The sequence below is a fragment of the Myotis lucifugus genome, unplaced genomic scaffold, assembly GCF_000147115.1.
Source record: "Myotis lucifugus unplaced genomic scaffold, Myoluc2.0 scaffold_1680, whole genome shotgun sequence".
NCBI classification, from domain to species: Eukaryota; Metazoa; Chordata; class Mammalia; order Chiroptera; family Vespertilionidae; genus Myotis; species Myotis lucifugus.
The window spans coordinates 14,129-37,507 of NW_005872728.1; the positions used below are offsets into that span (position 1 = coordinate 14,129).

Below are 23,379 nucleotides of genomic sequence, written 5' to 3' on the forward strand. Positions count from 1 at the left end.
CCCCCTGGCGCGCTTACCCCGCTCCAGCCCCAGCGGCTCTCATCCAGCGCAGCCATGTCGGCGCCGCTGCGGCGAGCCGCCCGCCCGCCCGGTCGCCAGTGGGGAGGGCGGGGCTTCACGAGACCACGCCCCCGGCGACGGGCGCCCCCTGCGGAGGCGCGGTACTGCCTGCGCTTCTCTCCCTGCGCCATGGGCGGCCGCCGCACCTGCTGTCGCCCCTGTCTGACTGTCCTATTGCAGCCTCTGTCTGCACCGCCTTACATCTGTCTGTCCTGCCCGCCACAGCTGTGTGTCCCCTCGCTATCCCTTTTTCCCATGAAGTGGACAAACGTATATGAAACATCTGGGCCCAAGATGATGGACAGGATGGTGAGCAGGCCAGACAAACCCACTGCCTTCACGGAGCTTAGGCTACGATGAAGGGAGAGGTAGACAAACATGACTGTGATCAGAATTGGGAGTGAGGACGGGATGATCTAAGAGGGACATTAACAGAGTCCTTGGAGCCCTAGCCGGTTTGGATAGAGCTCAGTGGATAGAGCATCGGCCTGTGGACTGAAGGGTCCTGGGTTCGATTCTGGTCAGGGGCACATGCCCAGGTTGTGGGCTCCATCCCCAGCAGGGGGCGTGCAGAAGGCAGCCAAGTCAATGATTCTCTCATCATTGGTGTTTCTATCTCCCTCTCCCTTCCTCTCTGAAATCAATAAAAATATATTTTTTTTAAAAAAGAGAGAATCCTTGGAGGTAAAAAGAGGAGGGATGTGGGTCACTTTCACCGCAGAAAAAGCCCATGCAATAATTGCAGTGTATGATGGTTTATGATGGTGAGGATATGGGCAGGGAAGTTTATGCATGGATTTGTGTGTTGGCACATGCATGTTGAGGATTTTGAACTTACAATAACTCTGAAGAATAAAATGTGGGATTCAGTTGTGTATTTGAAGATCACTGTGGCCACCGTGTGGCGACTGGATTGGATGGGAGCAAGAGTGGAGGCAGGGGGGCAGGGCAGTCAGAGGCTTTCCGAGCATCCCTTGATGGCATAGAGCAGTGGTCGGCAAACTCATTAGTCAACAGAGCCAAATATCAACAGTACAACGATTGAAATTTCTTTTGAGAGCCAAATTTTTTAAACTTAAATTATATAGGTAGGTACATGGTTATTAATTAGGGTACTCCTAAGGCTTAGGAAGAGCCACACTCAAGGGGCCAAAGAGCCGCATGTGGCTCTCGAGCCGCAGTTTGCCGACCACTGGCATAGAGGATAGGGGGGCCGATTTGGAAATGTCTGGACATGTCTTGGTCACTGTATATGAGGACAGGAAGATGGAGGAGGGGTATAAAGGTGTTTGTGGGGCCTTTTGCTCTGATAGTCTATGTTGGAGGAGGTTTATTGGACATTCTGAATTTGAGGAGTCTTGTGCAGTACCCAAAGCCTGCAAACATTTTTGAGAATTTGGACAAAGGTGGTAAATAAAACCGTATGAGTGGACAGGAATGCTGGGGCAAAGCTATAGAATGAAGAGGACCTAGGATTGAGTCCCCCAAACTTCTAACATCTAAAGTAAGGAAGAGGGCTTCTCCTCAGCCTGGGCCCTGGTCGGGGCTCAAGCAGGAGGCAATCAATCGATGTGTTTCTCTTACATCGATATTTCTCTCTGTCCTTCCTTCTCTCTATAAATCAATGGAAAAAGCCCTAGCCAGTTTGGCTCAGTGGATAGAGCGTCGGCCTGCAGACTGAAGGGTCCCTGGTTTGATTCCAGTCAGTTCAAGGTTGCAGGCTCCTCCCCGGTTTGGTCAGGGTGCGTGCAGGAGGCAACCAATGTGTTTCTTTCACATTGATATTTGTCTGTCTTTCCTTTTCTATCTTCCACTCTCTCTAAAAATCAATGGAAAAATATCCTTGGGTGAGGAATAAAATTAAAAAAATAATAATAAAGGAAGAGGAAAATAAATGGCCAGAAAAGGAGGAAAATCAGGTGAGACACCATGACAAGAGTTCTTAAAGAGGGTGGACAGTTGTATCAGATGCTCTAGACTAGGGCCAAAGGAATGTAGGAGAGATTGAAGTGTGGCTGTACCTCACCACTGGCTGGATGGGGGTATGGAGTCCAGAAAAGGGCTTTTGCAAAGCCAGCGGAGGTTTGCAAGTTTGTCTACACATCTCTCCTTCATAGTATTGCTTTTTCTATTTTAACAAAAAGTAATCTACTTGAATCTAAAAATAAAATCAAGTTACCAAAGAACCTATACGCGTATTATGTATAGCCCATGGACACAGACAATACTAAGGTGAAGGTCTGGGGTGGGATGGAGGCTGGGTGGAGTGGAGACCTGGGGAGAAAATAGGGGACATCTGTAATACTGTCAATAATAAAAAATAAACTTAAAAAATAAATAATACAGAAGAGCTAATAATACAAAGCACCAGCCAGTCTTCTCTCCACTGCAAGAGGCAACAATGTTTTTTAAAATATATTTTTATTGATTTTTTACAAAGGGGAAGGGAGGAGTATAGTTGGAAACATCGATGAGAGAAACATTGATCAGCTGCCTCCTGCACGCTCTCCACTGGGGATCAAGCCCGCAACCAAGGTACATGCCCTCGACCGGAATCGAACCCAGGACCCTTCCATCCAGGGCCTAACGCTCTATCCACTGAGCCAAACCGGTCAGGGCAAGAGGCAACAATTTAACAGAGGTTTAATATGCTAGTTGCTTCTGTATCTAAGTACCTTGCTATTTCTCAATTTCAGTTGTTAGTAATATATTACATATTGATTTTCTGCCTTTACAACCTTTCTCCTCTCTTCCCATAGTAGTTTTATGGTACCAGTTTTCAGATCAGTCAATAAAGTGCTTGCATTATGTCTATAAGTACTTATTGTTTACTGCAGAGCCCAAGTAATGTTCTTTGATTACATTTTCTTTCTTGAACAGATTGTGGATTTTTGTTTTGTTAATCTTCACCCAAAGATATTTTTTCCATTGATATTTTTGACAGTGGGAAGGGGAGAGATATATAGAGATACATTGATGTGAGAGAAACATCGATTGGTTGCCTCCTGCAAGTGTCTTGACCAGGGCCAGGGATCGAGCCTGCAACCAAGGTATGTGCCCTTGACCATGATCAAACCCGGGACCCTTCAGTCTGTGGGCTGACAGACTGAACAGCTTGCACAAAGCATTAGGGGGCAATCAATGTTGGTGAGACTTGAGGCAGTCTGATCCCCAAGAAAAGGAAAGCACACCGAAATTTCACATTTTCCTGGCTTTTTCCTTGACATTTGCCAGTGTATGTGAGGGACTAGACTTAGAAATTGACAGTTCTCCACTGGGCTGAGTTTACAGAGGCTAGACCAGACAGCTGGGGTGTGAGGGTAAAATTTCCATGTGGGGTATTAGCTCCCCAATCTACATACAACCTTCTGTTGAGGCATTTGTCAACTCATAACCTGCTCATTGTCATTGCAAGACCCAAGGTGTTCATCAGAAAGTAATAATGGAGGGCCCTAGCCAGTTTGGCTTAGTGGACAGAGCATTGGCCCGCAGACTGAAGGGTCCCAGGTTTGATTCTGGTCAAGGGCATGTGCCTCCGTTGCAGGCTTGATCCATAGCCCTGGTTGGGGCATGTGTGAGAGGTAACCAGTTGATGTGTCTAACATCAATGTTTCTGTCTCTCCCACTCTCTAAAAATCAATGGAAAAATATCCTGAAGTGAGGATTAACAACAAAGTAATAACAGAGGTTAAGGAGCTAAGCAGAGATCCCTTTTTTATATATTCCGTTTTTATATATTTCATCCAGTCTTTATAACTGGTCTGTGCCCCTTTAGTCCAAAATGGGCTATTCTTTTTTTAAAAATATATTTTATTGATATTTTTACAGAGAGGAAGGGAGAGGGATAGAGTTAGAAACGACGAGAGAAACATCGATCAGCTGCCTCTTGCACACTCCCCACTAGGTATGTGCCCGCAACTAAGGTACACGCCCCCGGCCGGAATCGAACCCGGGACCCTCGAGTCCGCCGGCCGACGCTCTATCCAGAGACAAACCAGTCAGGGCCAAAATGGGCTATTCTTCATAGCTAATTCCCAAAGTCTAGTCGCAACACATGGGATATCTATGAAAATATACTAATTAGAGGTATTTAGTTCTCTCTTATTCCCAAAGTTGTCTCTCCTGGGACCAGTTTTTTTTATCTTGTGGTGTCTTGCTGCAGGATTTTAAAGATGCATGTCATCTTTGGGTGTGTGTTTATAAAGACCAAAGCAGTTAGAATCAGTCCGATGTAGCTGACAGGCTGCCTGCCTCTGGGCTAACAGGCCAAGTTTGTCTTTAGGCTGAAAAACCTACCAAACACCGAAGTAGGTCCCAGCTTGTATCTCCTGGACAGCAAATGCCAAGCTTCATGCATCAAGTGCCGAAACAAGCACTGCTGTACTCACATCCCGCCTTGTCTCCTACCCTTCTCAGAACTGCAGCTGCAGCCTTGAGTCTGAGTCCAGCAAGAGTGACTGGCTTCTCTCTCATGGGATCACCAGACAAGGGTTCTCTCCATCATAATTTTTTATCCAGAAATGTGTTGAAATCTCAACTGCTGTGAAATGCTTCTGTTTCTTATTTGTTATCATTAGTAGCAAGACAAACGGTGAAATGCCCATCATGAACTGAAGGCCATTTTCCATCCTGGCCGCGTGGACTTCCTGCTCCACCTAATCTTCTCATCCTTGTATCTTGCTCTCGTTCCATTTCTTCACCCTTTTCCTGCTCTCCAATTCATATATAATAGCTTCTCTCTCACACAAAGTTACAGCTTCTACTGAGTAATCAAATGCTTAGGACCCACCGCTTCCCCCACCCAAGCTAGGGTTATGTGTGGAAGGTTAAAAAAAAAAAAAAAAAAAAGAGGGAGACACACTAAGGGATCAAAGACTTTTACAGAGGACTTCCTCACCCCATTTTAAACAGCTCCAGTTATACGCTGGGGTATCCCCAGCCCTAGGTCATCAAGTTCAAGTTCTAGGCATGTGCTGGAACACAAACCAAAGTAGGGTTAACATGTCAAGTGACAACCTTTTGGGGAAGACATTAAGAGAAGTGAAGAAACCAAGGTGCCCATGAACAAGAAATTAATTTTATTTTTAAATCCAAGGAACCGGAACAAACAACAAGACTTCTACCCATGGATGGCAAACTTAGATGGTGGCCAAGGTTGGGGGAAGAGGATGACAGCAACAGGGTGGGTAGGAACACGTCCAAACAGGTGAGGCCTCCTCACTCTGGTGCAGCCTCCATCAAATACCCGTTCTCTGGAGCAAGATACCCGTCGCCTCCCTCGGACTCCATGTACATGTCTCGGCTGTCATTGCCCAGACCCTCCAGCCCGTTGTCCTGGCCACCCCCACCCCCTCCTCGGGCTTCATCCCTGCCCCGCTCACTACCCCGCTCTCCCCGCTTGTGCTCGCGATCCCGGTCTCGGTCTCGGTCCCGGCGCCGATCCCGCTCGCTCCGGTGGCTCCGACGTCGTTCCCGGTCACGATCCCGGCCCTTCTCCTCTGGACCATCAGGGCCGTCTGGACCCAGCTCCCCAGGAGGCCCATCATCAGGAGGTGCATCACCAGCCTCAGAGGGCTCTGCCATGTCACCACCACCTCCACCACCACGCAGCTCTTCCTTGCGCTCCCTCTCCCGTCGTGCCCGCTCACGGCTTCGGCTGCTTCGCCTCTTCCGTTCCCGGTCCTTGTCCTTGCTCCGCTCCCTGGAACGCCTCCGCTCATCCTTGTCGCGACTCCGTGAACGCCGCCGCCGGTCCCGAGAGCGGGAGCGCCGCCGTTCTCGCTCCTTGTCTCGCTCGCGGCTTCTCTCCCTGCGCTCCCGCTCGCGGTCCCGGTCCCGATCCCTGTGGGGAAGCGGGGAGGGGCCCGGCCTGGATGAGATGGGTAGATGTGTGTGTCAGGGCACCCCACGTGACCACCCCCCTTCCCAGGAAACCACCTGCCTAATCTTACCTCTCATCGTAGCGGGAGGTATCATCGCGGCCAGAATGCCGGATATTCACGTCCGCCCCACCTCTTCTGGTACCACCAAGGCCACCTCCTGGAGGTGGGGCAGAGGAACAGAGGGTCAGCCTGAGCATGGATGAAGGATGGGAAACGAGAAGCATCAAAGAGCACAGGGAAGGATACCATCTCTGTTGGTGTCTGGGGCCAAGTTCTGTGAGGACATTTTGCTAGGCATTCTCTTAAAGTGACCAAGTGCAAGGAGAACCAAGATAGTGGCATAGGTAAAGGCCGGTACTCACCACCTCCCACAACCACATCAAAATTACAACTAAAATACACAACAACCATCATTTAGAACCGCCTAAAAGCTGGTTGAATGAAAGTCCTACAACTAGAGAAATAAAGAAAGTACACTGAGACTGGTAGGAGGGGCAGAGGCACAGAACTAGCTGGTCCGATACCCACATGTGCCATTTTTTTAATCGAGAGGGCTATCTCAGCTGCAGAGGCCCCCTGTGAGGAGCAAGGAGTTCAAGCCCCACACTGGACCCTCAGCCCAGGGTTCCAGAGCTGGGAGGAGTCCCCATAACTGAGGACTGTAAAAACCAGTAGGTATTGTGGCTGAGTGACACGGAGGCTGCTAGAAACCCAGGTGTTCCTCTTAAAGGGCCAGTGCACGAACTTATTCAGACTCAATCCCTCTGAGACCCAGCACCAGGCAGCTTTGGGGGACACAGGGACATATGGGGAGGAACTGGATTATCTGGCATCACAGCAGGGGGTGATCCCAAGGGTCATTGTTCATGTGTTGGGACCTCCCCATTGCAAAGCTGACTGGCAGCCATATTGGAGTTTCCATCAGCCTGGCTCACATTGTTCCCAATGCCCTCATGATTCCCTGAGACCATGCCGATCCAATTTGCAGCCCCATCAAAGCTGTTTGGGGGTGCAGGTGCTTTTCCATATGAATGGCCTGTCTTAGCTCAAGCTTCAAACTTTGCTAAAATCTCTCAAACAAGCAGCTGGTATCAGCATGCCCCAAACCTATCAATAAAAGGCCTCACCTGGGCACTTCACAAGCCCAATATTAGTAGTAACCATCTTCAGACCTCTCTATAGCTGCTATGGGTGGCCCCAGGCAGTGACTGACTGCACCTACCAGGAGGCCCCACAGCAAATGCACCCAGTGGACAGCTTCAGACCATACGAGATTACAACTCTACACATCCACAAGCGACACACTCAAGGGGCAGACTTAGTGAGCACCAAAGCCCCACTGAAGCAAGTCCTTCTCCATATGGGTGTCTCCTGCACAGCTGCTCTTCCACTGTAGTAGCAGCTGGTCCTCACAGCCAATTGGCCTGGAGGTCAATTCCTCCCAGTGATGCCAACAGCAATCAAGGCTCAACTATAAGATTGCGCACACAGCCCACACAGGGGCGCACCTAGAGGGCCTAGCTTAGGTGACTGGAAAGGCTAAGCCACTGGGCCTACACAATGCCTACTCTACAAGGCCATTCTACCAATTCCAGGAGACATAGCTGCTCTACCTAATACAAAGAAACAAACACAGAAAAGCACCCAAAATGCATAGACAAAGAAACATATCACAGATGAAAGAAATGGAAGCAAGCAAACTTCTGGATATAGAGGTCAAAACCATGGCTATAAAGTTACTCAAGGATCTTCATGAGATTTTCAAATATCTTAATGAGAATGTCAAAGGCATGAAAAAGAACCAGTCAGAAATTAAGCATACACTAACTGAAATAAAGAATAATTTACAGAGATTCAATAGAAGAGAGGATTCCAAGAATCAAATCAACGATTTGCAATATGAGGCACACCCAATTAGAAGAGCAAAAAGAAAAAGAACCCAAAAACATGAAGATAGTGTAATGAGCCTCTGGGACAACTTTTAACTACCAATATTCACATTATAGGGGTGCCAGAAGGAGAAGAAACCTATTAAAAACCTATTTGAAGAAATGGTAACAGCAATGACCTATGAACCAGGAGGTCACGGGTTCAATACCCAGTCAAGGCACATGCCTGGCTTGCAGGCTTGATCCCCAGTAGGGGGCTTGCAGAGATAGCCAATCAATGATTCTCTTTCATCATTGATATTTCTATCTCTTCCTCCCCCTCCCTTCCTCTCTGAAATCAATCTCTCTCTCTCTCTCTCTCTCTCTCTCTCCATATATATATATATATAATTTTTAAAATGTATTTTCTTGATTTTTTACAGAGGAAGGGAGAAGGAGAAGGATAGAGAGAAACATTGATTCAGCTGCCTCCTGCACTGGGGATGTGCCTGCAACCAAGGTACATGCCCTTGACCAGAATCGAACCTGGGACCCTTCAGTCCGCAGGCCGATGCTCTATCCACTGAGCCAAACTGGTTAGGACTAAAAATATATTTTAAAAAATAATAATGACAGAAGACTTCCCCTACCTGGTGAAATAGACTTACAAGCACAAAGATTCCAAAATAAGAGGAACCCAAAGAGGCCCACACCAAGACACATCATAATTAAAATGCCAAGGGTTAAAGATGAAGAGAATCTTAAAAGCATTAAGAGAAAAGCAGTAGTTACCTATAAGGGAGAGCTCATACAACTATCAGTTGATTTCTCAATAGAAATTTGCAGGCCAGAGGGAGTGGCAAGAAATATTCAAAGTGATGAATAGCAAGGACCTACAACCAAGATTACTCTACTCAGTAAAGCTATCATTTAGAATTGAAGGTCAGATAAAGGGCTTCACAGACAAGAAAAAACTAAAGGAGTTCATCAGCACCAAACCAATATTACATGAAATGTTGAAAAGTATTCTTTAAGAAGAGGAAAAAGAAGACAAAAAATATGAACAACAAAATGGCAATAAATACATATCAACATTGAATCTACAAATCAAAACATATGAAAAAAATCTAATGAACAAAATAAACTCTTGATTAAAATAGATCAGAGGCATGAAAATATGGAACAGACTGACGAATCTCAGAGGGAAGAGGGGACAGAAAGAGATTAGCCAAAGATCTTACATCATGCATATACGTATTACTTATGAACACAGACAATAGGGTAGTGAAGGCCTGGGGCGGGGCATGAATCGGGTAGAGAGAGCCAGTGGAGGGAGTGGGGGGGGCATCTGTAATACCCTCAACAATGAAGACTTAAAAAAAAGTGACCAAGCACTCTCACTCTATGTATGTGTGTGTGTGTGTGTGTGTGTGTGTGTGTATACTAGAGGCCCACTGCAGGAAGATTCCTGCAAGAATAAGATTCCTGCAAGAATAGGGCTTCCTCGGGCTGATCCCATCAGCCCAGGGCCGCACATGGGGGGCTGGCTGGTGGGGTGGCTGGTGGCGGGGCTTAGGCGGCGCGATCACACAGGGCCGCACACAGGGGGCCCAGCTGGTGGCTCACACTGTCCTGCCCTGCTTGCAGTATGCAAATTAGCTGCCATCTTTGTTGGGGGTTAATTTGCATACTCTTCTGATTGGCTGATGGGTGTAGCGAAGGTACGGCCAAGTAGCATGTTTGTCTTTTATTAGATAGGATTAGTGTGTGTGTGTGTGTGTGTGTGTATATACACACATATATATATATCCATCCATCCTATATATATCTCTCTACTGAGCCAAACTAGCTAGGGCGAGGCATTTTTTCAATTTCCTCATATTCCCCATCTCCTTCCTACTTGTTTTGGGGCTCATTCACCTCTTTTCCTGAAGTCTCCTCCTTGTCTCTTTGACTCCTACTCACCCATCAACACGTTAGCCCAAACATCACTTCCTCAGAAAGCTATCCCTGACCTTCCAGAATAAGCTGTTTTTCCACTCAGAGACCATACACATTTCGTTCTCAGAACTTCAACTGCAGTTTCAAATTTTCTATGTACATATGTGAGTTGACTGACAAGTGTGCCTCTCCCGGCAGCCTGTAACGCACCAGGAGAGCCAGGACTATGTCCGGCTTTGCTTGCTGTAACCAGCATGGGGCACCGCATCCAGGACATAAAGGTGCATGTGCAGCAGTCAACCAACCGACTGAACAACACCAAGGAGCAGCGGGTAGTCCTGTTCTTCAGATGGGGAAACGAACTCAGATAAAGCCACTTGCCCATGCTGACAAGGCAAGGAAGGCGCGGAGCTGGGACGCGAGTCCCAACTAACTCCATGCACTCTCCTGTACCTCACTGCTTGGAAGAAAACTTCAGTGAAGCAGCCTGGAACTCCACGTGAGGAATGACTTAGTAGCGAGGGTGAAAAAGGAAAGAGGCTGCTTGGCTATCAGAAACATTCAAACAGAGACAGGCAATGGACCAGGCACCTGGTATATCACAAGTCTGGGGCAGAATAGGCTAGTGTTTTCCATCTTCAGGTCCCAACCTAGCAGTGAGTCACATCATCAATTTGATGGGTTACAACCAGTACATAAGAAATAATAAAACAGCAGAATACAGTATAAAACACTAGTATGCACTGCCCATAGAAAAGATACTTTCATAAAATTTGGGTTGTATGTATTTTTTAAAAAAATATATTTTTATTGATGAAGGGAGAGGGAGAGATAGATAAAAACATCAATGATAAGAGAGAATCATTGACTGACTGCCTCCTGCACACTCCACACTGGGGATCAAGCCTGCAACCCGGGCATGTGCTCTGACCAGGAATCTAACCATGACCTGGTTCATAGGTCAACACTCAATCACTGAGCCTCGCTGACTGAGCAGGTTGTATGCATTTTTACATGCATATACTGGGTCAGGATATACCAGGTCTCACCATCAGAAAGTCTGAATGCCAACCAAACGAAAAGATTCTGGGATTCCACAACAGAAAGTAGCAGACTCTGAAGAACCCACTGCACCCAGAGAAACCAGAGAGCAAGTAAGAAGCTGTCTAGTCCAGTGATGGCGAACCTATGACACGCGTGTCAGAGGTGACACGCGAACTCATTTTTTTGGTTGATTTTTCTTTGTTAAATGGCATTTAAATATATAAAATAAATATAAAAAACATAAGTCTTTGTTTTACTATGGTTGCAAATATCAAAAAATTTCTATATGTGACACGGCGCCAGAGTTAAGTTAGGGTTTTTCAAAATGCTGACACGCCAAGCTCAAAAGGTTCGCCATCACTGGTGTCTAGTCTATCAAGTTCAGAGACTCAGCAGATGAGTGGTCTACCCAGCACAGGCAAGTCAGGAGTGAGAACAGCAGGCTGGGAGGCAGGAATAAGAGCAGAGGGTACTGGACCCACTAGGGGTGTCTACCCAGGAAAGGCCATCTCCTCTGAGAGCTGTCACTCACCCTCGCAGGAGTCAACACACTCAACAGACATGTTTGGATGGCAGACCGTCAGCCCCAGGGCCAGGCCCAATGCTGAGCCAATCAGACCCATCTACACCAAAGTGCAGAGATTCATTCAGGACTGGGTATAGAGCAGGGAGCTGTGGAATACCACACTGGGCCAGTGTGGGGAGACACAGAAAAGACCAGTCTGCATGGACAGCGGACAAGGCCGAAGCAAGCTGCACCGATGCCAGAGGTAGTTCTTTTCAGCTTTAAGGTGTGACTACCAAGTCCTCCTGAGGGCCACTGGCATCACGTGTCTCTGAGCTTCAAGATACTCAGGATTCTATACTGACAGGCCCCTTCAAATATACTTCTGATACTTGCAAACAAACTGACCTTGACTGAGAGTGTGAATGGCAATTAGAAACAGACAGTGAGGGGGACCGAATATAGGAAGCAGTGAGGGCAGAAGCTGTCTATGCATGTCTTGCTCTTGACTAGAGAAGCCTGGTACACAGCTGGTGATCAAATAAGCATGTGCCGAATCAATGAATGAATGAGCAAGAGCAGAGAGTAAGCGGATGAGACGATGACATTTACAAGGCCCACCATATGCCGCTTGTCAAGCTGGGCACCTGATGCTGAGCTCAGTGAACTCTGAGATTATTACCATTTCCCAGGATGAGAAAATTGAGACAGGAAGAGGGGAAAGCCACCAGCTAGTAAGTACAAACTGGCATTTGGTCCCAGACTCGCCTCTCCAGGCCAGTACTCATCCTGTTCCTACTCAGTAACCCAGCATGAGAAGACGCACCAGCAATACGATGGTGATAAGAGGATGAGCAGGAAGGAGGGAGGAGGATGTGAGCAGCCTCAGGGGAACAAGGAGAGGACAGGAAGCAGAAGAGGATACAGAAGAAAAAGGTGAGAATGAAGCTGCCAAGCACACAACCTCCAGAGCCCCGCGTGGGCAGAATGTGCTCACCTAGCCTCCGGGGCCTCCAGCCCTTCACGGTTCGGCCCCTCTCCACATCCACAAGGACTCGCCTGCCATCAATCTTCTTGCCGTCTGCGTGCTTGTAAGCGGCTGCAACAGATGTGGGGAGGGGGGAGGGGAGGAGTCCCCAGAGGGTCCTCTAGTCAGGACAGGGCCCAGCTCGGCAGCATCCCCATCCCCATTCGTCCCCATCAAGGCACTCACACTCACACACACGCCCACCAGCCAGCCAGGCAACTGACAGCCAGACCAACCCTCTCCCAAATCGGGGAGGGGCCTGCTCCATCTCAGCATCTGCTTCCTTATCACCCCCCAATCACCATTGGGGGGGCAAGACCACCCTCCACCGCCATGCCCCGGGCTTCCACGCCCTTTCCACTCCCAAATGACAGAGCAGCCCCCTCTTGCCAAGGTGGCCAAAGTCGCTGCAAAGAAACCGAAGGTTAACTTAAGGCTGGACTCTGCTGTGGTGGAGGCTCCTCCACAACCCCAGGCATGCACCCTAGCACATCATGCTGGGGGAGGAGGCCCAGCCGGCCGCTCTGCACCCCAGTTCACACCGATTTTTTTCTGTTTTTATTTTATTTTTTTATTTTTGTGTGGAGGGGTGGTGAGTGTGGAGGGAACAGACATCAGAACAGAAAATGAACCAGAGGGATGGGAGAAATCCTTAGATGGCAGGGAGCAGAAGCGCAGGTTATGGTGCTCCCAGGGGGCCTGGAGGGGGCCTGGAGGGGCCCCGTACAGCAGGCAGGGGAGAGGGAAAGTGGAGGGAGGCATGGGAGACGTGCGGTGCTACTGAACATTCCTGCCTTACCTGAGACGAGTGACTCTGCCACCCAACCCCAGGCTCCACCCCATCTCTCCCTCCACACCCCCCGAGCAACACACGCTGGGTAGCCAACCCAGCCTGAGCCTCTCAGGAAGGATGGGGAGTAGAGGGAGAGATGCAGGGAGGCATGATCCTGCTCCTGGGCAGGGCACAGCAAAGGGCAGGCCTGGTCCCCTGGCCTGTCTTACACAGGGGCTGTAGGGAAGGCCAAAAAAGTCCCTGTCCCACCCCCAGCCCTGGCCTACGGGGTTGTCCTCAACCAACCACAATACCCTGCCCCGCCCCAGCCCGCTCCCCCCCAAATAACAACCAGAGGAAGAGAAAAAGGTGCCATTTACCGATGCCGGCCTTGCGGGTGTCCAAACCGAGCGGGATGGGGGGGGCCCGGCAACTCCTGGGGGCCTGGCGAGGAGGCGGGCTTCCCGGGGGGGGACACGGGACCGCTTACCTGGAGCCCCCAAGCTTACCTGAGCAAGCGCACCGACCCCACCCCCACCACCACAGGGTCAGCTAAAGCTACAGGGCAGGGAAATGGGGGGTTTTGGGGAACCACGGAGAGGGAGAACCACATCTCCTGCACCACCTGGCGACAGGCAGCGGAAGTGGTGGACCCCAAAAAACCTTAGGGAGGCCTTGAAAGAGGGGGAGACAAGAATTTACATCAAGTCTGGGAGCTGGGAAGCCCGGGGCCTATCTTGCTTAAATTTACAAAGAAGGCTGGGGAGGCCTTGGCAAACCTGTCCACCCTCACCTTTTCCCCGTAAAGTCCATGCTAGCCGAGGCACACGCCCCTCCCCCTCAGCACATGGAACGATTTTTCCATCTCGAACCCAACACTCCCTCCCACCACCTGCTTCAGCCCAAAGGCTGGCACACAGGAGGCAGCCTCGGGGTCCAGGAGATGGAGTGCTGCCCGTGACCTGAGGAGGGGCCACTTGACCCCTGGGTAGAGGAGGGTAGTCAGGGAAGGAATTTTAAGGACCAGGAACAGTCAAGCAAAGGAACCCTGCTCTAGTTCAGTGTCCCAAACCCCAGAAGAGGCCCAACCCCAGAATAACAGCAAAGAAAACATGTGACGTGTGTACTTCTAGGCTTCTCTCTCTCCCTCTCTTAGGTCTCTAGATAGTGGAAGGGTCTGCAGTAAAATCTACAACACCATCAGCTGTTTGCAGCCTGTCACTTGACCCCTCCCACACCCCAATCCCTAATTCCATGCACTCTGGAGAACAACTGGGCACCACAGCCCCTAGAGGCCTCAACCATGAGGAGGCAGACAGGAATGGGGCAGAGCACCCCAAATCTAGCAACCAAAAAGATTCTCCAGGGCCACCACAGTGATAGCCCCGCGGAAGGCACAGGGGCAGGGAGCGAAGGGTTGAAGGGTTCCACATGGAGCCCTGTCCCTAAGGCACCCCCTCGTCAGTATTCTCGCCACCTTGCTGCTGACATCATGAAGCCAGGTCAGTCAGTGGTTGGATGGAACCCAACCGGAGAGGCCAGCTGCCTTTCCTATCAGGGTTCATCCTTCCTCTCCTGGGATCAGCAAGAGCATATGGATCAGGGGCCAGGAGGGACAAAAGGGCACCCAAACAAGGAAAAGGTTCTGGGTGCGGGGAGTCTGAGGGGGTGACTGGGGATGGGAGAAGGGGTGCCTCGCTGCTCCTGAGCTGCCTGGCTAAGCTGGGCTGTGTGCGGTGCTGAGTGATCTTACCCATGATACAAACCCTTATACCAACCATACACTGAGGTGTTGTAAGGGGAGCGTAAGCATCAGCTGCAAGCCAGCTGCGTGGTGGCTGCAGTGACAATAAGAACAGTCAATTAATATGGCGGCCCCTGGACACGCCGCAGCCATGCCCGCCCCCACCCACCCATCCCTGCCCAGGTGGACGCTGCTGTAGTCTCATAGGGGGCTTTGGAGTTGTGGGGGCAGGCGCTGAACATGCCTACCAGCCTGCTGCCCGCTGAGAAACAGGGTGGGGGGCCAAGGGTGGGGAGGCGGAGGGTCGGGGAGCCTAGCCCCAGCTCTGCTGGAGGGAAGAGAAGGCTGGTTCAAAGGCCAGTCCTCATTCCAACCTGGCTGCCCCCAACTCTGGCGGGGGGAATGGGGAGAGGCTCCCCGAAAATCCGACCCCCCCACTCACCTTCAGCTGGCTCCAACCCCCACCCAGTTCCCTCCTTGCCCGAGGTTCAACGTGTGACACTTACCTCCCCAGGTTCACACACACACACCACACACACATACACACATTGTGGGGGATTTTTTTTTGCGTGTTTTTTTTTTTAAACACATACATGTATTAAAAAAAGATATATTAGAAACAGAGGGAGGAGGAGAAAGGACATTGCTAATGTCAGGTTTGGCAGGATGGGAGGTGGGAACAGACAACGGGAAGGGACTGGGGCAGCAGAGAGGGTCAGAGGGCCGGGCTCAGGTGGGAGGTACTCACAGTGCATATCTCGTTCATGTTCGTACTCGATGAAGGCGTAGCCTCGGGGCTTTCCTGACCGCTTGCTGTAGACCATGTGTATCTGGAGGGCAGGGGGCGGGGGCAGAGGTTATCTCTGGCACAGGGAAATCTCATCCCATCAATCACAGCCTGTGTGTCAGGCCCTGGGGTGGATGATGCCCAAGACGGATGCCTCAGACCATCTCTGTCTTTCAAGTCCCCAGTGTCTGACACTCTAAAGCAGTGGTTCTCAACCTCCCTAATGCCGCGACCCTTTAATACAGTTCCTCATGTTGTGGAGACCCCCAATTTCATTGTTACAAATTGAACATAATTAAAGCATAACGATCAATCACAAAAACAATCACAAAAACAATATGTAATTATATATGTGTTTTCCGATGGTCTTAGGCGACCCCTGTGAAAAGGTCGCGACCCACAGGTTGAGAACCGCTGCTCTAACGGTAATGGGCTAAGCAGTTTATGTGAGGATGACCTCAAACCCTCACTGCTGCCCAGAGTATTTAAGTGACGTTGAAATTAAATGAGGGAATTTCAGTGAAACAGAAAGCCTTGCTCTGAAACAGGAGTCGCACGCGTTTCCTATAAAGGGCCAGGCAGCAGGTATTTCTGGCCCTGGGAGCCATACAGTCTCTGTTGCAATGACCCAACTCTGCCTACAGCAACAGCAGCCACTGACGACAGTAAACAAACGGGCCTGCCTGGACACCGTCCAACATCACTTACAAACAGGAAGGTTGTAGTTTACCCCCCTGCGCTAAATCAACAAGGAGGCATCGTTTCTTAAATGTGCTTCTGCTGCCAAAGCCAGTTGTGTGGAACGAGGCGCCGTGCCCTCAGGATTGGGAGCCAGCCTTCTCCCTCCCTCCACATTCCCCAATTTAAATACCCGGCCCCAGTCCACTCACTCTTTTGATGGGTCCATATACTTCAAACTCTCTCCGGAGCTTGGATTCTGTTGTGTCATAGTTCTACAAGGACAGATACAGGGTTAAGTGGGAGAAGCGAGCCGTCTCCAAGCTGACCCCTTAGACTCTCAGAACATTCCTGGGGCCCAGCCTTTTGCCTCTGTCCCACACCCCAGCTCCCAGCAGCCCGGATTCGAGACTCCCCTGGGGCTCCAGGACTTGGGACTCACCACTCTCGCCACAAAGAGCGTCTTGAAGGCATCACCCTGAGCATTGGGATCATTGTGAGGGTCCCCTGTACAAGAAGATAATTTGTAATAGAAGATACCAACAGTCCCTCACTTAGCAAGACAGATACAGACAGACGGGCAGAGAGGCCATTACAGAAAACTGTTGGTGACCTTGGCATGTCCCCCGAGTCCTGGTTTCCCTGAAGCACAGCAGCCTTTATCCAAGTGGCTGATTTAAGCTGATGTGGGGAGGGGAAAAGGGGGACTTCAAGCTGACAGGATGGGGGCCAGCCTGCCAACTCAGACCTACCAATCCTAAGGCCCCGTCTCTCAGCTGTAACTACACTGACTGGGCATCTCTGAGGCGGCAGCGTGAGAGCGCCCTGGAGGAGCTGAGCTTTCACTCACCAGTAGGGCCACACTGCCCTCCACTGGCACAGCCCGAAACTGCAGCCGGAAGGGAAACCTGGGATCAAGCAGCCCTCTCTCTCCTCGGCTGGGAGTGGAGTTTAGGAACATGCAGGCCCCAGGGAAGAACCCAGGGCTGCTATCGGAGCTCACAAGAGGTTAATCAGACGCCTTCTTCCAGCCTTACTACCGCAAGGCCACTGAGGAACAACTACCTCCGCAGACAAGAGCCAGAATCTATTACAAACTCAATGGCACAGGTGGTTCTGATGGGTCAAGCCTGGGAAGAAGTCCTTTTCACCAGGTGTGGTGGCCCCAGCGCACACAATGCCCACGGACTCCTGCCAAGGCCCCAACATCACCCTGCCCACTGCACAGCGGAGGCGGTTCTTCTACCACACAGTGCTACTAACAGGACTGGCCATGTTCTGGGAGAAGATGAGAAGAGGAATGTTAATATTAAACGCATAACATGGGACACTGTGCTTGACAGCTGAGAATGATTTATCATTTGCAAATAGAAACAGAACTAAGCCCCGAGGCATGTCAGAGGGGAAGTGCAGGACAGCAGAGACCAAGCCTGACTCCATCCTAGTCTGACTTCACAGCCCAGGTGTTCTAACCAGCAGGCCCCCGTGCTGAACCCCACGCACTAGCTTCTCAGGAAGGCAGTTTGGGTGTTACAAGAAGCCAGAAAAGTTAAAGATCTGTTTCCTGTGAGAGGGGAACATAAACTAAGTTCCAGATGACTTTAGGAAATTTCTTTCTTTTTTTATTGATTTTTTGAGAGAGAGGGAAAAGGAGAGCGAAACATCAATTGGCTGCCTCCTGCACATCCCCCACTGGGGATCAAGTCCACAGATATACCACTTTAGTTTCTTTTTTTCTTTCTTTCTCTTCTTTTAAATATATTTTTATTGATTTCAGAGAGGGAGAGGAAGAGAGAGATAGAAACATCAATGATGAGAGGGAATCATTGATTGGCTGCCTCCTGCATGCCCCCTACTGGGAACTGAGCCCAAAACCTGGGCATGTGCCCCCGACCGGAATCGAACCCAGGACCCTTGAGTCCACAGGTCGGTGCTCTATCCACTGAGCCAAACTGGCTAGGGCACCACTTTAGTTTCTAATAAGGACTTTTTAAAAAACTATAACCAGCCCTATCTGATTTGACTCAGTGGATGGAGCATAGGCCTGCAGACTGAAGAGTTCCGGGTTCGATTCTGGTCAGGGCACATGCCTGGGTTGCAGGCTCGATCCCCAGAGTGAGGCGTGCAGGAGGCAGCCGATCGATGATTCTCTCTCATCATTGATGTTTCTATCTCTCTTTCCCTCTTCCTTCCTCTCTGAAATCAATAAAAGTATATTTTTAAAATAAACAGAAAACTGGACAGCAACACTGATGTCTCGCAAAACTGGATGGCCATGTCCCAGGGAAGAAAACACCCTAAGACGACCAGGTTGGTGAGAAGGGGAAATCCTGACTGTGGTCTGGACCCTGAGTCTGAGATGCCTTTGAGGCTCAGAGAGAAGGCAGCTGCAGTGAAAGTCAGGGCTCAGACTCAGGTGGACACGTAGGTCTCTAGAGGTCAGACATGTGATAAGCACCCCGAGGACCCTCCAGGGAAGAAGGCTGGAGTGAAGTGATTCACTGAAGCCTCAATAGCAGGAGGGACTCGCTGTAACAAAGGGCCATCTGAAGCTGTGAAATCTGGTAAGCGGCTACTATCTCCCAACGCTCCCAATTCCAGCACCTGGAAGGGATGGACCATCCAGCTCAAGGGTTAGGGAGCTCAGGTGGAGCCAAGACTATGTCACTAGCCAGGACCCCACTGCCTTAGCCTGTGAGACCCAGCTGGACTGTGGCAACCCCTCCAGTGCGCAGCCCGAGGTACCCGGGCTCTCCCTTCCTGCCAGCCCTTACTCCACACTCTCCCGCTTACGTGACCAAAGTAAACATAGTGCCTGACAAACAGTGGGGGCTAAGAAGTGAACTAACCACCCCCCTTTCCCAAAACAGGCTCCTGGGCTTGACCTGGGAGAGAGAAACACACGAGGGTTTGAAGAAGAGATGTGGGAGAAGGGAAGGGACTTACACATTTTTAGCTCTGTCTCCACTTCCTGCTGTCGCCGCTCAATCTTTTCTCGTCTCTGTCAGGAAAAAGGTGGACAATTAAATGCAGACAAAAGTGCCCTAATGTCAAGAACTATCTGGAGCCCTAATGTAAAGGACTATCTGGAGAAAGGGACAAAAAAGACACAGGGCCAGGAGGCAAAAATTACGTACCTTCCTCTCCATGCGCTCCTCCCGAGTTTCTGCTCGTGTCGGGGGAGGGGCATCTCGAGGGTCCTGGGAACAAGAAGAGAGGTGACAGGGTGGGAGGGACTAAGGGAAAAGGCAAAGAAATAATAAGCATCTCAGCCATGCACCCCCACACACACATACAAGCAAGCAAACAAGGACAGTTTGCAGGCCAAGGGAGGCAGGGGCGTGGCACCACTGCTATCAGCAAACTGGTCTGTGACAAGAGGAGCACAGAAATCAGAAGTATTCAGAAGGTCTACAGCAATCTGACAGGGGAGTTTTTGTACCTATAGAATAATAAAAAATTCTCATCTTCTTTTTGTAGTCTTTTTTTTATTTGCTTATTTATTTTGGGGGAGAGGGAAGACATGGACTTGCTGTTCCACCCATCCCACATTCATTGGTTGCTTTCTGTATGTGCCCTGACCAGGGATGGAACCCGAAACCCTGGCACATCAGGAAGATGCTCCAACTGAGCTAACCAGCCAGGGCTGTATTTCTTCTTTGAAAATGCTAGAAAATAATGCTTCTGTATTTATCAAAAGCACCCATGTGCAAGGGATGTGTCCTTTGTCACAGACGGGAAGTGGGACCAGGCCTGAAGCAAACGGACCCGACAGGGCAGTGCTCAGCAGCAGACAACTGCACACCCTCTGGGGGCCAGGGCAGGTCTCACCAACCCCTCATTAAACAGTAACTGGCGCGTGACCGCATCATCAAAGGCTGCCACCGGACTGTAGCCATTAAATGGGTTTAACTGGCTAATAACATTCCCCATGTGCCAGTTCACTGAGGGTGGCAAATCCTACGACAGAACCAACCTTCTGTTATCTCTCTACTAACAAGCTCTGCAACTTTCTCCGCCTCCAGCTGCCCTTTCCCCCTCGCCAGAACTTTCCTCTTCCAACTTCTGGCTTCGCGCCACCGTTGCTCGGTTGTGCTCTGATGCACCTTATGAGTGGATGCTGTGACCCCAATTTTACAAAAGAAAGAGACCCAGGCATCTAGGCTGTGTATTCGTGTTTATCCTGAAGGTGCAGAGCGGAGAGTCTCAAGTCCATGGTCCCAAGCACTCTACCACACGGCGCTAACCCTTCATGGACCTCTTACTGTCGAAAATGGTAAATAACAAACACCGATACTTGCTGACTGCCAAGCCTCGTAACACACATTTTGCAGTTAATTGCCCATCAATATCCTGAGGAAAATAATAACCCTTTTCTAGAAATGAAGAACACACACTAAGGGGGTACATCACGTGCCCAATGTCACACAGCTGACAAATGGTGTGTGGGTGCCAAGGACCGCCCGACTCCGAAGCCAGTTACTGAATTTTCACAAAACCCAACAAGGGATATATTACCAACCCCATCGAGACAAGGATATGGGCCCAGCCAGGGTGGCTCAGTGGTTGAGCACTGACCTTTGAACCAGGAGGGCATAATTCAGTTCCCGGTCAGGGCACATGCCCAGGTGGTGGGCTCCATCGTAAGTGGGGGGCGTGCAGGAGACAGCCAATCAATGATTCTCTCTCATCATCGATGTTTCTCTCTCTCTCTCTCCCTTCCTCTCTGAAATCAATAAAAAATCGAGCATCGGAACGAATACACCCACACAGCTGGAAAGTGGCCAGAGACTGAGCTCCCAAATCCAGGACCCCCGCCCCAGCTCCCAGAACCCGAACCCCTCGAGCCTGCTCAGTGAACTCACCTCAAATTCCCGGATGTAGGGCGCGATGCCACAGTAAGGTTGGTTGTGGTGTTTTTCATGGGGCAGTTTCTCCAGGGGAGGCAGGTAGGGGATGGGGTCCCGGGGAGCAAAGAGGGCCAAAAGGTTGGGCGGCAGGAACTGAGTCATCTTGCCAAGTCTGCGAGCGAAAGCGAACCAGCCTTAGGTTAGGTTGGGCCCAGAGGGACGAAGCCCCCACAATCCCTTCAGCCCCCAAGAACAGAGGAAAGGAGGGGCAAAGTCTCGGCATTAAAACCGCTTCTGTAAGGGCACAGTGTGGTCCTATGTGGCAGAGAAAAAGGAATAAATACAGATGAGAAAGCAAGTCCTCGGAAGAGGGCCGCGTGAGGGTGGAGCAGGCCCGTAAGGGAAACAAAAACTGAAAAGGGGGTTTCTAAGCAGTGAGTCTCGGAGTCCCGAGCAAGGAGCTGCGAGGTTTCCCGGAGGAAGTCAAGAAAACCGAGGAGGGATGCAGAGCGGCGGCGGCGGGTGGTCCCACACCTCAGAGAACAGGGCCAGGGTCGCGGCAAGTCTCCGATAACCGGGGAGGGTCGTCCTCAGCTAAACCCTCTCGCCGGGGCTTGTGGGTAATGCCTCTAAGCCCCCAGAGGCGAAAGGAATTATGGGTAAGGGTCCAGGACACCGCGAAGACCGAGAAGAAAAAAGGCAACACACCGCAAGGGCCTGTGGGTAAGGAACCGCGGGAGGGCTGAGGGAAGAGAGCCTAAGTGCCCAGAGGACTGTGGGTAAGGGGTGCAGAAAGGTGCGGGGGACGGGGCCCGGCCGCGGGGGGGAAAGGACCCAAGCCCACCGCAGAGGCTTTTGGGTAAGCAGCCCCGCACCCGGTAAGGCCCCTCAGTCACACTCACCCGCCGCGCGGCGCCCTCCTCGACCCGGCGACGGTCCGGGGGCTCGCGGCGGCTGCGGCGGCCCCTCAGCAGTAGGGAGTCTTGCTCCGGCTTCGACTCCAGCGGCGTCCGCGTCCGACTGCCTCCGTCGCCCGCCAAGCGCGCGCACCAGGCCGCTGCTCAGGAGCCCGCGCGGCCTCGGCTCGCGACAGGGGCAGGATGTGGAACCGGTCCTGAATCCCTCCGCCGCCGCACTGCGCACGCGCCGCCGCTCTCTGGAGCGACCCACACGCCGGGATCCGGCTCCGCGGCGGGCACTGCGCAAGCGCGAGGTCACGGCCCCGCCTCCGGGCACCTTAAACTCCCTCGCCGCGGCAGGCTAGAGCCCGCAGTGCGCACGCGCGGCCGCACCAAGCCTTTGCTCCTGCACCTGGAGATTTGGACTCCAACCGCTTCTCTCCGCGAGACTCTTCTCGATGCTCCGCCCCTTCCCCTAACACACTTCCCGGATCTTGCGCGCATGCGGCAATCTGTGTGCTCTGATGTACCCCTCCGCCTTCTGACAAAGAGTCCCTATGTGAATAGTGTGGTAACCTGGTCTCATCTATTAAATCAGTAGCTGTTCGCTGAGCGCCGGATGTATGCTAGGCACTGTGTGGGCTCTAGGAATATAGCGCGTGACTAAAGGAAACGCTCTTTCTTGGAGCTTACATGGCATGAGGGGGGACAATAAAAGCGTTTAAAAGAATAAATATAGCCCTGGCCGGTTTTGCTCAGTGGTTAGAGAGCGTCGGTCTGCGGACTCAAGGGTCCCAGGTTCGATTCCGGTAGAGGGCGTGTACCTTGGTTTCGGGCACATACCCAGTGGGGAGTGTGCAGGAGGCGGCTGATCGATGTTTCTCTCTCATCCATGTTTCTAACTCTCTATCCCTCTTCCTTCCTCTCTGTAAAAAATCAATAAAATATATTTTTTAAAAAAAGAATAAATATAATTTCTGAGAGTGGCCTGCGCCATCAAGAAAAACAGAACAGCCCTGACTGGTTTGGCTCAGTGGATAGAGCGTCCGCCTGCGGACTGAAGGGTCCCAGGTTCGATTCCGGCCAAGGGCATGTACCTCGGTTGCGGGCACATCCCCAGCAGGGGGTGTGCAGGAGGCAGCTGATCGATGTTTCTCTCTCATCCATGTTTCTAACTCTCTACCCCTCTCCCTTCCTCTCTGTAAAAAATCGATAAAATATATTTTTAAAAAAACAGAACAGAGGAAGGGGATGGGCAGTGAAAGCCGATCTGTTTTAGAAAGGGTGTTTGTTAATGGAAGGTTTTTCTAAAGAAGTGACAT

The 23,379-nt window shown here is 50.8% G+C and overlaps 2 protein-coding genes across 2 annotated transcripts in view; both read right to left on the reverse strand.

Moving 5' to 3' along the window:
* The window catches only part of LIN7B (lin-7 homolog B, crumbs cell polarity complex component), a 3,731-nt gene extending 3,647 nt beyond the window's left edge, over positions 1 to 84 (reverse strand). Inside the window, exon 1 of the mRNA XM_023748697.1 lies at positions 18 to 84. Coding sequence (XP_023604465.1) covers positions 18 to 56 — 39 coding nt within the window. The 5' untranslated portion in view covers positions 57 to 84. The remainder of the gene's footprint in view (positions 1 to 17) is intronic.
* Positions 85 to 5,115: 5,031 nt separating this feature from the next.
* On the reverse strand, positions 5,116 to 22,284 carry SNRNP70 (small nuclear ribonucleoprotein U1 subunit 70). Its single transcript, XM_006108033.3, has 10 exons — positions 22,061 to 22,284; positions 21,174 to 21,330; positions 19,446 to 19,508; positions 19,255 to 19,309; positions 16,751 to 16,815; positions 16,521 to 16,583; positions 15,592 to 15,673; positions 12,298 to 12,399; positions 6,012 to 6,099; positions 5,116 to 5,929 (listed from the first exon to the last, which is right to left on the reverse strand). The coding sequence occupies exons 2-10, from the start codon at positions 21,318 to 21,320 to the stop codon at positions 5,278 to 5,280; spliced, it is 1,317 nt and encodes a 438-aa protein (XP_006108095.1). The 5' UTR covers positions 21,321 to 21,330; positions 22,061 to 22,284; the 3' UTR covers positions 5,116 to 5,277.
* Positions 22,285 to 23,379: the final 1,095 nt, after the last annotated feature.

What these genes read in the sequence shown, in the direction of transcription:
- SNRNP70 (XM_006108033.3), bottom strand. Translation starts at nt 21,320, where the DNA reads ATGACTCAGTTCCTGCCGCCCAACCTTTTGGCCCTCTTTGCTCCCCGG. An exon ending in TATATGGACCCATCAAAAGA is followed by an intron (nt 15,674 to 16,520) that starts GTGAGTGGACTG and finishes CCTGCCCTCCAG; the next exon opens with ATACACATGGTCTACAGCAA. An exon ending in ACCTCCCGCTACGATGAGAG is followed by an intron (nt 5,930 to 6,011) that starts GTAAGATTAGGC and finishes CATCTCATCCAG; the next exon opens with GCCGGGCCCCTCCCCGCTTC.